Source organism: Strongylocentrotus purpuratus, unplaced genomic scaffold (genome assembly GCF_000002235.5).
Source record: "Strongylocentrotus purpuratus isolate Spur 01 unplaced genomic scaffold, Spur_5.0 spur5_scaffold_12, whole genome shotgun sequence".
NCBI classification, from domain to species: domain Eukaryota; kingdom Metazoa; phylum Echinodermata; class Echinoidea; order Camarodonta; family Strongylocentrotidae; genus Strongylocentrotus; species Strongylocentrotus purpuratus.
Window position 1 is genome coordinate 20,891,027 of NW_022145597.1, and position 16,257 is coordinate 20,907,283.

The following is a 16,257-nucleotide window of genomic DNA, read 5'->3' on the forward strand; positions in this document are numbered from 1 at the left end:
GGAAGTACATAGACAGAGGGACAGAGATAGAGAGAGAGAGAGAGAGCGAATAATTAAGCTGGAAACAAAGCGAAAAGAAGTAGGAGGGAAAATATAGTCAAAATTGTTTGAATTGTTACTATAGTAGACATCATAAATGTTTAAGTTTAAATCGGGCTATTCAAACTTGTGTGCAGAGTAAAGAAGAAGAGAGGATACAAGAAAGATCAGTCGTTAGTCTGTTTCAGACTAACGACTGATCTTCTGAGTTTTAATTAATCAAAATTCTGGTGCAAAAGACCCTTGTGTTGAATTAAAGTGGGCTAGGGGAAAAGAGACCCACCTTCACCCCCCCCCCCCCCTCCCCCTCCCCCCGAACAAAATATGACAGTCTTTTTGAGGTAAAGTATGTGATTTGCATTTTATCAGTCAAGCAGCATGATAAAATTTATTTAATGATCTGTCACATCACATGAAATCATATTTATTCATACGTATTTTATACAAATCTGTGCATAAATACTTCACATAATATATTACATAATATTGATCTAAAATCATACTTTATCTACACATCTAACTACATACATTTGATCTATAGCTTTGTACATATTATTTGCGTAGATCGTTTCAAGACTTACACAATCATTCTACAAGAACATGTCCAGTAACCCGTGATACACGGGCAGGGGCCTATAAATATATATACTTTCAAATAACTGCAAACAATTTCGAAACTAGAATTGTAGCTCTTTCTTTGTATACATGGATAGGGCATGTCAGTACAGGGCTCACGATCAGTGATACTCGACACACATGGAATAAATCTTGTTTAGTTTTGTTGCGAATATTTCATCTCCTAGCTATAACTTAACTGCATGTCGGTCACCGAATCGTGAACACTCAATATGTTTCCCAAAATCCATGACTTTATGAACATGATCGCTAATACTTTCGAAAAATCTACCTAAAAGGCAAAATTCAAAATTGGCCCTGTCCATTACTGTCCATGCGAACATTAGTATTGTGACTTGTTACATCAGGGGCCATTGACCGCGAGTTGATTGCTTGGAAGTCTTTACCAGTTTACGATTGTGTTTATTATAAATTATTGGATTTAAAAGTAATTACTCCTTGAAATAAAGTTATTTGGTATGAGCAGCAGAATGTAAGCCATTAATATGCAGCAGATAATTTAGTTTACCCCCCGGGGGTAGTGCTACTATTAGCATCGAGAGAAGCAGTGAATGATGAGTGCTCATTGCTTTCAGAAACACTGCCTGCATGTTCAATTTGTTAGAGTCCCCCCCCCCCCCCCTCCACTGTCATCAACGTTCTTCCGCGTCTGCCATGAAATAAAGTTATAAAACCGATGAATTGGGATTCCTTTTTATTACTTGACCTTGATTGGTCCAGTCGAAATGGTGTACATTTCTCGTACTCCGCGGATATGTCGTCTGTTACGAGGTTCTCGTCTACACTCTTGCCAGCAGTGAGCCGCAGACTCCTGGCCACGACACACTTGAACACGACAATGCATGAATACCTGCAGAAAATGAAGATAAAACAATAAAGAATTGGCAACTAGGTCTTTTCATCTCTTTATTTACCTCTCTATCTTCTCCCCTCTATATCCCTTTCTCCATTCGACACACTCTCTCTCTCTCTCTCTCTCTCTCTCTCTCTCTCTCTCTCTCTCTCTCTCTCTCTCCATCTCGTCTTGTGCCCCTATATCCCTTTCTGTTATCTTCTCTCCTCATCTACCTTCTATAGTTATGTCATTTGCCCCATGCAGCCCGCCCCAATCTCTTTATCTCTCTCTCTCCATCTTTGCTTGTTTATATATAATATATCCCTTTCTATTATTATCTTTCGTCTCTCTTTCTCTCCCCATTCCTTCTCGCTACGCCATTCGGAATCTCACCCTATATCTCTCTTCCCCTCCCCGCCCCTCTCTCTCCCTTGATCACACTTTCTACCACTGTAGCCTCCACTCCCTCCATCTCACAGGCGATTAGGCCTCTATTAGGCCTACAAAAGAAAGATGTAGTATTGCCCTATGCAACCGACCCAAAAATCTTGAAATCTATGGTCGGCTTTTTAAAAAGTTTTTTTTTTTAAACCGTTTTTTAGAGGAAAACAAATATTAAAGCATTCAAAACTGAGAAATATCAGTCAAAAGAGGGAGTAAAAAAAGAAAAAAGTTATGATTTTTTTGTTTATAAATCAGACCGACCCATGTTTTGGCACCTAAAGGGCAATACAACATTTTTTCAAAGGCCTTATAGTATACTGACCTCATTATACTCTCCAATGGGGCTGAACGCATCGACCGCTATCGGCCTGAATCGAGGATCATCGGCCGAGGCTCCGATATGGATGGTATCATCAATCTCACAGCTGAAAATTAAGGTTTCAATACTCTTACATATTTTAACGGTATGATTAAAACAAAAACATGAACAAACAAACATGAGCGATATATAACAAGAAACAAAAATTTAGTTTTCTGCTGTATATGAGAGCGTTTGCAGAAGCATCTTCCAATGAAAAGTTCGGGTGGATCGAGGTGTCTTGGTATAGTGGTTACTTCACTTGGCTCGATCTCAATCCAAAGGTTGAGGGCTCGAATCCAAGCCCAACATAACATCTTTTGGCACGGCATTAATTCAAAATGTGTCACTATCAAATGGGTACCTGTAAATGCTGGGTTGATAGTTATAGTTGCAGCGCCTGCAGTATTAATACTGATATGGCTATCCTGAGTAATTAAGACCCAATTATCAGAAGTTTGCTCATAATCGAAATACATTCATGTGTTAGTCAACCAGTAAAGATGCGATATGGATGTTATCATAAATACCACAATCGAAAGAAGAAAATTCGCGGCGATATACTTTTACATAATTTGATGATTTAAACCAAAAGGTGTGAATCGTTGAAGATAGATAGATAGAGAGAGAAAGTTAATGAGAGAATCTTGTACGCATATGACATGTGTAGATGAATTTAATCAAAGCTTTATGATATAGTTGGGGTTGGCAGGGGCTTTGGTAGACCGAAAACTTCACTCTCTTATACCCACGGTGGTTTAATTGAGACTACCTCTTGCTCTATTTACTGACCACCATTGTACCGATTGCTAATATAAGTTTAATCAAAAAAAATCCCATACTAGACGGTTATTTCTGTCTACTCAAGGCTTGAGGCTATTTATTTTCTATCTTTGTGAGCCAGCGAAAGGATTTGTGCTGGACACTTGAATGTCTGAATTCTGAAAGTCTGAATAAAGGTGGCAGCTGCCGCCAAATTGCCAAAAACACAATTGGTAACTTTGAACTCTAAAGGAGGAGGGGAAACCCAATGCAGCCCCTACCTCTTATACACATTTTTCGACCGGTACACGGTATGATCTTGTACTTACCCATCCTGGATGAGAGACGTTGTGTCCTGGTCTTGAGCGTCTGGTCCTGGAGTGGTCCAGCACGAATCAACGAACACATTGGCATCCACTGAGGACGTCAGGTTCACCGCAAAGACGTTCTGCCCCGGCTGAACCCCTTCCATCCATGTCCCAAACAGGTCTGTCCCTGAGGAGGCATTGCTTGATGATGACCCGAAGGCATCATCCATGTACTGGACAAGACTAAGAGACAGGTCACCTAGGACAGCATCAGACAAGACCAGGGCGCTTGGTTCCCGGCGACCACCGGTAAGTGGTGAGATCCCGCTGATTCCTGCTTGGTCCGATTCGCATTTGAAGGAGAGGTAGCGAAGGGGAGAGTCAGGGGTGATGACATGGTCGGCGAACCTCAGGGTGTTAGAGAACGTGACAGAATTTCCTTGTTCCTTATAGACGGAATGTTTGATTAAAAGAAACGGAATATCCTTAATCAAAACACATCAAAATTGCTACAGGAAATTACCAAATGACTATTCGTTAAGGCCATCGCGTACTATGACTACGACTACGACTAGATTGTGACAGAAAAAAATGGGTTGGATATGGACTTTCAAAATAAGTTCTTCCTGTCTCAGACTCGAATTCCAAATGAGGCAATGTTTGGTAATATATAGGGTAACCGATCCTCAATCAATCAAGTCGGCATACCACTTGTACGACTGATTACAAGTTCATTACCGAATAGTAGCCGATTATGGCTTTTTCTGCGACTGAAAGAGGTAACGATCTATTTTCCTTTCCCTTCACTGTCTTAATTATTTTCACATTCCTTTTTTTGTAGAGACGAAGAAAATGATTTCAATATACCGGCCAGCCGCATGACTTGGCACCTGGTTCATAATATTTATCATGAATAACAGCTGTCACATGTTCATAACTTTTAAAACATTTTCATAAACTTGCCAATGTCCAATCAAATGCAACTATTTCAGTAGCTATTGTAGTTTGTTTTTGATAACAAGAATTGTAAAACAGGGCCCTGGGGCGGGGGGCGTTTCACAAAACTTGTCATGGGTGACAAATGACAATTTGTGTTATATGCTACTGAAATCCTTGATTCTGATTGGTTATTAGCAGATTTGTCGCTGATTTCTGTTATTTGTCATTGAAAAAAAGGCTTTGTGAAACGCCCCCCTGGTCAGACATTCTGTTTTACCTGAACTCGAGTATCACACGAATCGAAGGGTGTAGTAAGCATGATGATGCCCTCCTGGATGATCACGTGTTTGCAGGAAGGATCGTTGAGGGTGACATCATCGGGACCGTGAACGAGAAAGACCGATGTATCCAGTGTAATAGACATTGAGGAGTTGTAACATTGCACCTCGTAACCTAAACAGATACAAAATGATCTCAGAAATATCATTTACCCCAAGTAAGAACAAATAAATCTCTATAAATGATATTATAATATAAAGTCCTACTCTGAACACCTTTAGAAGGAGATAAAATCACTAGCTTGTTTTGACTGTTGAGCAATACATTTATTATAAGTAAAGAAAACGAATCAGTCATTTCGTGCGTTTATGTGCGTGTGTGTTCTTGTATATATATATATATGGAAAAATACATGCGTAGAATCGTATGTGTTTAAGAAATAGTGAGTAAGAGTCTTGAAGTTTTAACTTAATTTAAATTTAAATTTGTAATTAATTAATTTACTTTGTGTACCTATTTGCTTTGATATTGTTAACGGGGATGACATAGATAAGTATTTGCACGTTTGTGATCCCTCCACTTCGTTAGATTGTATCATTTTGTACACTTTTTAATTTCATGTTTTGTGGAAATAAAGTCAATTCAATTCAATATATAAATCGACATCAGCTATGTTCAGACGGGACCGTACGATGTAGTATTACATTTTAAGAGTGGAAACCTCGAACGTGACACAACGACGAGGTTTTACACGTGACCGAAACAACAAGTATTTCAAGTTTTTAACTGAAAGCTGGGGTAGCAGTCATTTGTATATCTAACTAAAAACTGTCGAAAGGCTTCGAGTGATGACCCCTGCTGCTCGTACGTATATAGTTATAATAAAAATAATAATAATAATAATAATATTAACAATATGTCTTGTTTACCCAGGGTAGCCTCATCAGTATTCATACTGTTCTCCCTGAGGGCCCTGCAATCTTATTATCCCCCCAGTCATCGGATTCTGGCTCACCCGCACATGCAATGTATGTACATGTATCGTCATATCCTTAAAGCCCATCTGTACTAGTGTACAGGAGGGATTACACCACCCTGCAAGGTCACTGGACAGGTGCTTATCTCATCAACTCAGCTCTCAGTTAACATAAGAAAAAGAGGATCATGGGGGAACATTGGTCACCGATTAGGCATTGTTTGTTATATAGAGGGATCAAGTAGCTACAAGTAGTACAGTGGACCTTTAAGATTGCTCTCGGTTTATAATTTCGAGTAAACTTAACGTTTCGTAAGCAGAGTGCATCCGCACGGTCGCAAACTCCAAGATAACTTCGATTTTAAAACCAGGACCTAAACTTAAAGTTAACGGATTGTCTTGAAAATTAACTATGTTTTGCTTATCTGCCTTTGTAATAATGATATAAATGGGCTTATCGAAGGTTGCCAATTAGGAATATCATCTTAATAAGTTTCAACGTTGGAAATGTAAAGGAAGGTTGCTTAATTGGTGTATCTTCTGCTGAGAGCCATGCAGAAGAGCGTAAGCTATGTGTACAATCAGGTGAGTTAAAGTCCTACTGGCTCTCAACAGACGATGTATTTATCAGGTGTGGATCAAGAGCTCTGTTGATCGAGGAAAGCTAGGGGGTGCAATACAATTGTACTGTAAAAAAATAAGATAAAAATAAAAAGGTTTATCACACTTTTAAAGTGAAAGTTTTTTTTAGGGGGGGGGGGGGGGTCCATCCACCCTGCTTCGTCAATGAATCTACCACAGGGCTAACATATTATATTGTATCAACTAACCTGTTGGAGGAATGAACAGCGGTTCTGTACTCGGGACGTACAATCGTTTAAGATAATACGCCACAGGGAACGCTCGTCCGCTCAGGTACCCCGTTCCATAGCCAATCACCAAGAACCTTGCTTGAGGATCAGTATGGCCGATGGTGTGACGACCCGATTGTAAGGTTCCATGGAGGACACTTGAGACATCATCCTCTACAATGACACGCCAGTCTGGCGAATCGCGACCAACGAGGTTACCGTTCACGCGCAGTCCGGATAAGCTGATGTTCGAGTTTGTAACCATCACGGTGACGTGATCATTGTCCATAGAGGTGAGAGACAAGTCCCCGACGATGAACTGCTCGACGGGTGGGATGACGACCATGGACGGGTCCCCGACGAAATCTCCTGATTGGAAACCTTTCATGAACTGCAGAACCAGAACGGGTTCGGTTGATCGGAACGAGAGCTCGACATGACGGGTAAATATAAATTCGTGGTGTTGGTTTTCGTTGAGGTGCACATCATTTGCATGTGGGGATGAAAAGATGATGTTGGTGTCATTGAAAGGGGCGACGATTCGAAGAACATAGCTGCTTTCTCTGTCCTTAAATGGCGCTACGATGAACTGCTTCCCAAGGGTATGTACTGGCGGCATTTGCTCAAATAGGTAGTCGCAGTACTTGATTCCCTTCGGGACTCGCGAACATTCACTTCCGGTCACAACCGCCACGGGTTGATCCGACTTGATTCGTGAACCTGTCAGGTCCTTGTCACTCATGATTTGCAGGGACTCAAATGCCCCAAGCTGAAACTTAAAGACATCATGAGGACCATATAAGACGTGGCCAAATGCTACTATCTGACTGAACCTGATTTGTAACAGAGCACCCGTTTCCGTCGCGGTCACGGTAAAGCCTGCCTTGTACTTAGTGTGTTTTAGAGTCAGTGGCTCGTAGATACCTACGATGTAGTCGTTCCCAAGACTTCCGGTAGGGAGAGGGGTAAAGGCTCCAGAGTTTACCCCTGCTTCTATTTGGACATGAACGCTCAGGTCACCATCAGCTCGTATTCCAACAACATTCTGCTTCAAACCAGTGCCACGTGAGGTAAGGGAACTTGGTAGATCAACCCTAAGTTCACGATCACCAGGTACCTCAACGACATGGCGGAAGTTGCTACCAGAAGTGACAATCGTAGCAGTAACAGTTTGGCCACTGTGTGACGACAGAAAGACACGTTTGGAAGAGCTACGCCGATAGACGTAGTCCGATGGTATACCGAATACAAAATCATTCCCGATCGTACTCGGAATGTCAAGTGCTTCTGCAAAATAAAGGAAAAGAGAGCCAGTAGCTTAATTTTCACTTGTGACAAATTCATGAAATGCCCTTTTTGATTATATTGATATGGGGATTAATTCAAGCTGGTGTATCTGGGAGGGGAGAATTAATCAAAGAGAGTGAGAGAGAGAGAAAAAGAGCGAGAGAGAAAGAGAGAGAGAGAGAGAGAAAGAGAGAGATAGAGGGTATGGAGAGAAAAACAGGTCAGAGGCGGGGGAAGGGTGCGCCAAAGGAAGACGATACGACTTCTCTTCCTACGGCTGTTGCATTTGCTGTTGGAGAAGGTGGTAAAGGATTTTTTTCTCTCCTTTTCTCTCCTAACTTCTGCCTGGGACTTCATTCGGAAATCAATTTCCTTGTCTGGGTTTTGGGGAAATCGAGTAGGCCATTACTGAAGGCCTATAGTTACTATTTATGACTGTATGGAAAGTTTTATTATGACTAATACTTATCAAAGCAATTCCTGAATAATATAATACAAAGGAACCACGGTTGAGATTTCGAAATAAAAACAATAACCACATAAATCATTATGCCAGTAAAATTTGATAAAATAAAAAACAAGTCAAAGCGCTTAAGAGACCATTGCACAAGAGGCGCCAATCGGCGGTTGCGTTATTATTTGTGCTAATCACACATTTAAAGGAATTAGCCTATACGCTCGGTAAGTCAAGACAATGTTTGAAATATTCATTACACATTCACTCTCTGCATTGCGCGTCAAAGCTTGTGTCAGTAGGGACTTTTAGATTCTGCACGACGAGAACGTGGACTGCCCTTTTAAGGCAATGTGACGTCCTTTTAAGGCACTGGCAGTGACGTCACATTGCCTTAAAAGGGCAGTCCACGTTCACGTCGCGCAGAATCTAAAAGTCCCTATTCTTTGGCGCATGTCTACGTCAGGCAAATATCGCTTCGTGTGCATGCAACGTCCAGGCGTTCATAATTCTCTGTCAGGGGATAATACTCACTGGTCCCGTCAATAACCACCACCACAGCCATCACTACAACCATCATCCATGCCTTCGTCGTCGTAATCGTCATCGTGGTAGTTCACGAGATCGTTCACGTACAAGAAGCTCACTGGAACTGGTGTCTGAATTATTGAAGATCCAACCTTTCCACTTATTTCTGCAAGGCTTTCTCGCAATTAGCGTCAGCAATGAAATGTTGTCCACATTGCGTTACGCCATAACTGTATGGTGGGGAGCCTAGGAGGGTTGGGATTAGGTCTATTCCAATCTCTCTCTTGAACCCAACTAGTTTGTCGAGCTGCCAAGCAAGCTAGTGCGCAGTCAAAACAGTCCAGTTCCTGGTCCTTATTGGGTATTGATAATAAGTCATCACATGCTTCCTGTTTTGGATCGAGCCTGGCTTCAGAGAGCAGGCGCGGATCCAGGATTTCTTAGGGGAGGGGGCCCAACTTTTTTTTTTTTTGCTCCCGAAAATTTGAAAATCGCGCCGGCCGAAAAGTCGCTCAGTGGGGGGGGGGGGGGGGGGGGGGGGGGGGGGGGGGGGGGGGGGGGGGGGGGGTACAGAGCACAATTTTTTTTTTTTTTTGCTCCCGAAAATTTGAAAAACGCGCCGGCCAAAAATTCGCTCAGTGGGGGGGGGGGGGGGGGGGGGGGGGGGGTAGTGAGCACATTTTTTTTTTTTTTTTTTGATCCTCAAAAAAAATTCAATTTGCACCCCCCCCCTTGAGCGCCAGGGGGGGGGGCCCAACCCCCAAAAATCGTAAAAATCACGTGATTTTACATGATTTTTTTCTCAAGGGGGGGGCCCGGGCCCCCCGGGCCCCCCCCCTGGATCCGCCACTGTCAGAGAGCATGCACCAAGCAGCGGCGTATCCAGACCTTGATCTCAGGAGGGGCAATACTTTACTGTCATCCCTACACTGTTTGTATGCGTTACGTTTAGTAGGGGGAATGGGGGGGGGGGGGGGGTTATCGATAAAAAATGACTTATAATTTGGGTGAGAGGAAAAAAGTAAGTCCTTTCAGAAAATGTTTCACGTTATCTTCGGCGTCTTTTTGTTTAGGGATAAAGTAAAACCTCATCAGTACTTGAATAATCTATACAGTTGCCATGGTTATCTTACTTGGTAGGACATATGTCAGGAGGGGCAACGCATTGCCCCCCACCCCACCCCCCCCCCTCCCCCAACCCGCTGCGCTACGGTCAAATAAGCTAGTGGCATGTTCACGTTTGCTGACGCCTGTCCATGGAGCATTCTGTGTGTCTCTATCTAGTGGATAAAGTTAGGGTTAGCTTGATCGCATCTACTTTCTAAAAATCGACCTAAGGAAATTTTAATAGCTTCGTCCATCCCATTTAGAAATACGGGAACATTACAATGATGCATTACGTTATCAGCATATGATTTCTATATGATATACAAAAGGGTTTTGATATTGCTCTTTAAGGATTGGTCGAAATTAGTTTCGATCATGTTGTTTAGGGTTAGGGTTATAGGTAGGTATACTAGCTGTCGGGCTAAAAATGCAATATTTGGTTATGAAGGCCTTGTCTGCTGAGCTACTGTTGAAGGAGCATGTGTCGTATAACCGTTTCAGTTCAGTTTCAGTTTCATTTCAGTCACTCCGTATGTGGAGGATCCACCCCCCCCCCCCGGATCCACATCTTCCCCTGTTCTAAAATCGATTTTGATACATCACGATGCACAATCACCTTTACCCTTCATAGACAAGATATGAAGCTCTCCGCGTGCAGACTATTTAAAGGCTCAAACCCGAGGCACACCAACAACACCGACAACAGGCCGAACACAAAGAATTCAGTACTGCGAATGGCCACGGATCGGTCGGTTTGGGTTCGTGTGGAGTTGGTTTGGCGGTGTGACTGTGGTGTGAATGATCGATTCGAGGTCGGTTAATCATTGTTTGACAACAAACCCATTCAATAACGGTAGTTATACAACATATTGGTTTCACACAGGAAAGGAATAATGGCAATGGGAAGCCCACTACTTCCACCTCTTAATCTATCACTAAACCTTTCTTTCCGGCGCGTTCTTAGACTTTGATTCCTATATGGTTCCATTTACCGATACTGATCTCTAGCCTCTCATGCGTCTCATGGTTATCATTGTATCATGTATTCATACATGTAATGTATCCATTTTCAGCTTTCTTGTAAACAACCTAAGTGTATTAGTTAACCCTAAAAAGGCCGGGCTATTTGAGGTCTTAGTACGGCCGGGGGGGGGGGGGGGGCATTATGCCCCCCCCCCCTTAAGATCTCGGCCGCAAAAATTTGCACGCATGTCAAATGAAGTTTATAGAATAATATGATAATTTCAATTTTTTGAAAAATTTACTCATTTGCATATTTATGGTAATTTATGCAAATAAAGTCATAAAAATCATATTTTTACTCATAAATCATATATTATTCATATTTAAGCATTCTTTTTCACTACATAATATTCATTAGACCATTTCTAATAATAATACGACAAAAAATTCGGAAGAGCCAGCTTATTCCTCATGTTATCCCTTGTTTTGATAATTTCTTATGTATTTCATTGTTTTTTTAACTTATGTATTTCATTGTTTTTTTGTTTTTTTTCATTTCTTACTATTTTGACTCCCCAAACAACCACCTAAACTTTAAACAAGACCAAATAACCCATGTTCGATCTGTTTTTAGGAAAAATGACTTTTCCATATGTTTTGTACACAAATCACGAAAATGAGCGATTTTCGGGCTGACATGCAAAGACAAAAGGTCAAGTGACCTTGTAACCGTAGGTCCGATTTTCAAAAAAATTCTTTTAAAAGTTGCGCAAGAGTACTCGTAAGAAAAAAGTCAGCGAGTGGCGGGGCGCCATCCATATGTGTTCCCGAGCAATCGGAAAAATCGTGGGGCCTTATTAGGGTTAAAGAGCAATTGAATGTTAATATGTATATAACAATTTTTTATTTTGGTGTCCCGTGCGTTAAGCTATATCAGATTATTAAATGAACGTTTTTAAAAAATGTATTTGATTTGAAAATTCCATCACCTATTTCTTGTAAATGATTAAGGATGATTCTTGAATGATCAGTTATTTCATGGGGATACCAATTAATTTGTATTTTACCTGTTTATATGCTTGTGTATATATCTATTTGTTTTTGATGCTGTTATTTGTTGTTTTTATTACCAAACGCCTCATGGAAGACCCCAAATTGGTGACATGTGCCACCCTGTATAAATATCAGAAATAAATAAATAAATAAAATAAATAAATGCACACGAGGTGCACATTGTGGCTTACACTATATATCTACGCAATTATCATCAAGTCTTCATCAGCAGGTATTTCTGCGTTGCGTAATGATTAACATTATTTTAATCGCAAAACGTTTCAAGGGACAAATTTGTTTGTTTTTGTTACAAAATTTTATTTTTCATGTTGTGGTGTATTTGTATGTTCTATTATGTAATAGAAAAGGTCAGATTATATCGTGCGTTATGCCCCGGGGTGCTGCCGGGCCGACTACGTACCGACGGGGGGGGGGGGGGCTATAAATGCTCTTTACTTCTTAGCCTCTCTCTTTCCATTTAGTGTCGGTCTGATGGTCGTATCGTTTGTGCGGCCGGGGTATACAAAAGTATCATGCTTTGTTTTTTTTAATGTTACACTGAAATGTAAAACAAAATTATTGTAAGTGCATGTAAAACAATAAGATTATCAATTATTTTTTCTGCAAAAAAATGTAACGCATATTTTGTAAATCATTGTGTTTTCTGATCAATATAACTTATCAAGATCTAAAAAAAAGAAAGAGTCTACTAAGATAACACTAATTAAGCGCATAGGGTGTGTATTTTTGCGTGTACATATACGTGTTCTGGCAACAATTCTTGGCGCCTGGTTGCGGACACCCTCACTCCTCGAAGCGGATCTACCCCATTCTCTCTCCTCGATTACGTCACTCTATTTCCTTTTGTTTAAAGCCCCAATCAAAGATTTAACAAGCCCTCAAAAAGACTCATCTAAAATGTATCTATTATTTATTAATGACGCTGATGGTGCTGACGATGATCAAGATAATGATGGTGATGATAAGGATAATGATGATGATGCTGATGACGAGGTTGATGGTGATGATAATGATCGAGATGATGATGATAATAAGGTGGACTTTCTAATTCAATGTTTTTCCCCACGTAGTAGTTAAGCTTATCTAAACAATAACAAATATGTCTTTCAAGTTTCACGGATAAACAAATGAGATGTGGGAATTGAATAATGAAATATGGATAAATAAAAATGCAGAGTGGGCATGGTATGTAAATTATTTGAGGATACTCTTTACCGTTTTCGTTATTGTTGCTTTTCTTTATGTGTGTTTGTGTATGATGATTACTAAATATGTATATAGCTGATTTATAAGCTGATTTATAAGCTCAATGTTAGCTGTCAACCTGGGTTGTATTATTCTATATAAAACAAACTTTGATTGTTTTGGATACCTACTATGGTTTCTGGAAAATACTCGATAAAGGAAGCTGAAGCTGTTTTATAAATGAAACCCTTTTCTGACTGTTAAAAATGTGACGGTAGAAAACAATGTGAGAGATTCAGACTAAAAGATAATTCAATAACACCCTTACTCGCGGTTTATTTGTTCGTTTGTTATTATTGCTTTTCACCCTTTCCCCCAACAGCACTAGAGGGCGGTATTTACACAGCACTTTGAGTTGTCCGTGTATTTTTTAAAGCTGTGTTTTGGTATTAGTTTATAATTTTCTGTTCTTTTTCTTATTCCCTACTATTAGGACGTCGCAATCTGGAGATTAAGAGCACATGCTTCTTCTTTTTTTTGTCTCGGAAATTTGAAAATTTGGCCGACCGATATTTCGTTCAGTTAGGGGGGGGGGGGGGGGGGGTACGGTCTCTTTTTTGGTCACTATTTAGCACATTTTAAAAAATTTAATTTTTTTTTATTAAAAACATTTTGAGGTTTTCGCATAAACAAAAAAAATTAGGGGGGGGGTTGACCCCCCCCCCCCCTGCGTATACGCCTGCTGACATGTGAAGTAGGAGAGATGCTTCTCAAGACGACTCGTGTAAGGTCTCAATTAAGCCTGGACATAATGTCTCTCTGCGTCTGTGTTCAAAATAAGACGAGCAATTTTAAAAATCGTGTCCGTAATCTTATCCTCGTTCATCAAATTTCCTTCACAGAAATCATAACACTCGATCATCTTAACATCATCTTAAAAATTATATATTGATATAGTCACGTTTACCAACAAACCTTTAAACCGTCGTTATCATCAAATTCATCATCAATTGCATCAACATCATCATATTTGTAATCATGATGATCATGATCACCATCACCTTCAATCATCATCATCATCATCATCATCATCATCATCATAATCATAGCCACTGTAGTGTTTTGTGAAGCTTTATTGTATATTGTACATGCAATTTATTCTTCGATTGCATCGTTAGTTTCTCTCCATGATCTTGCTTTCTATTTCTTGGTATTCTCCTGCTTACTCATCAATACATCCTGTAGTGGACATTCCACCCCTCTTATTTATTGATAGAGATTCTTCGTACAAATTGACCACTCCTCTTATGACTCATTACCTCGTATCGTTTATGACAGAGAAAGTACTATGGTTGTTTTGGAATAACACTTCGGCCCGAATTCACAAAGGAGGTTTAACTTTAACCCATGGTTTAAATCTCCATTTACATAACCCATGGTTTAAATCTCCATAGACATAACCCATGGTTTAAATCTTCATTTACATAACACTGTCTAAAATTAGCGCAAAATAAGCGCGACACAGTCAGAGGTCCAATTAGACGAGCGCAAGGCAAGGTATATTTTGAGTAAATTTTAAAGCCATGGGATATGTAAATGAGGGTTTAAACCATGGGTTAAGTTAAACCTCCTTTTTGAATTCGGGCCTTCTAGTTTAGACCTCAACTAGTCAAGTCGTTCTGCATCCCTGTCCAAGTCTATAAATCCTTCATAGACTACCGTCGCTCCATAACAACCACCATCATCATCGTCAACATCTTCACCATTATCATTATCATTCTCACAACTACCATATACACTATGTAAAAAAAACAATGGATGATTCTTTATTGTTCAAAATATTAATTTAAACCGAGAAAAATACACTCCACATTGAAATATATACATCAAATTAAAGAGAAATTACTACTCTACCAACATAAATTATGATCAAGTTTTGAACTGCCACGATTGGATGGGCACATTAATTTACCCGTTAGAAGGTCTGATTTAGAAAATAGCGAAGATAGCAAGAAACCAAATAGATAACAAACCTAGCCATTCAAATGCAAGTGACCAGATTCAGCATTTCCCAATTTTCTTTCAGTTTACATTAAATATTAATTTAAAAATTGATATAAACAGTTAAACACCATAAATAGTAGACACACTACAAATGGTGTCAACTTCCTTTTGTTGGATATATATATATATATATATATATACATATAAACGTACATATATACATATAAACATACATATACATATAAACATACATATAAACATTTAAACAATAATGATTAAAAAATAATACGATGTGATTGCTCATTTTAAAGCCATTAGATAAATGGCTCGTTTTATCCTAGGGGCATAAAAATCCCAGATTGTAGACTTTCTTTTCGGTTATGCTCTAAATGTATTTCCTGTGATAAGATATCCATAGGATGTCGTATTTCCTCAAATTCATTTTGTTTAAATAGAACATGACTTGACCCTGTATTTCCTTCTTATTTCTCGGTCAGACTTACGAGACTGACACCAGACAGAATACAGAGCAAACAAATAAAAAAATACATTACCTCTAATGACCAATAATCGGTCGGTTACTTTGCTTTCATCCATCTGTTTACAGTGTGTAAAGCATATCAATAATATAATGTGAGGTTTCACTACACAAACGTCTGTATATAGGCCTACGTATCAATCCGTATCCGGACATCTATTCCCCCGGACATCCACCCCCGGATAACCACACCCAGTCAAATACCCCCTAGGACAACCACCCTCTAGGGCAACCACCCTCTAGGACGACTACCCCCAGGACAACTACCCCCGGACAACTACCCCCGGGCAAATACCCCCGGACATCTACCCCCTATAGTTGTCCGGAGGTAGTTATTCTAGAGGATAGTTGTCGTAGGGGGTAGTTGTCGTAGGGGGTAGTTGTCCTAGGGGGTAGTTGTCCTAGGGGTAGTTGTCAGGGGGTAGTTGTCCTAGGGGGTAGTTGTCCTAGGGGGTTGTTGTCCTAGGGGTAGTTGTCTGGGGGTAGTTGTCCGGTGGTAGTTGTCCTAGGGGGTAGTTGTCCTCCAGGGTAGTTGACTGGGGGTGGTTATCCGGGGGGGGGGGGATGTCCAGGGGGTAGGTGTCCTAGAAGTAGAACCGTATTAATCGTATATAGGCATGATGCCACGTCTTATTCGAAGATGTAAATTATTATTGTTAGCGGCAATGGCGTATCCACACCTTGCGTGAG

At 40.3% G+C, this 16,257-nt stretch overlaps 1 protein-coding gene across 1 annotated transcript; it reads right to left on the minus strand.

Moving 5' to 3' along the window:
* Positions 1–381: 381 nt before the first annotated feature.
* On the minus strand, positions 382–8,829 carry LOC115922697. The gene is made up of 6 exons (XM_030982081.1): positions 8,703–8,829; positions 6,407–7,714; positions 4,599–4,774; positions 3,404–3,828; positions 2,277–2,379; positions 382–1,525 (listed from the first exon to the last, which is right to left on the minus strand). The coding sequence occupies exons 1-6, from the start codon at positions 8,773–8,775 to the stop codon at positions 1,373–1,375; spliced, it is 2,238 nt and encodes a 745-aa protein (XP_030837941.1). The 5' UTR covers positions 8,776–8,829; the 3' UTR covers positions 382–1,372.
* Between the last annotated feature and the right edge of the window lie 7,428 nt (positions 8,830–16,257).

Excerpts from the sequence above, each read along its gene's own strand:
- LOC115922697 (XM_030982081.1), bottom strand. The coding sequence starts at position 8,775 with ATGACGATTACGACGACGAAGGCATGGATGATGGTTGTAGTGATGGCT. Across the intron at positions 4,775-6,406 it reads GCTGTTCATTCCTCCAACAG|GTTACGAGGTGCAATGTTAC; the intron begins GTTAGTTGATAC and ends GTATCTGTTTAG. Across the intron at positions 2,380-3,403 it reads ACGTCTCTCATCCAGGATGG|CTGTGAGATTGATGATACCA; the intron begins GTAAGTACAAGA and ends CTTAATTTTCAG.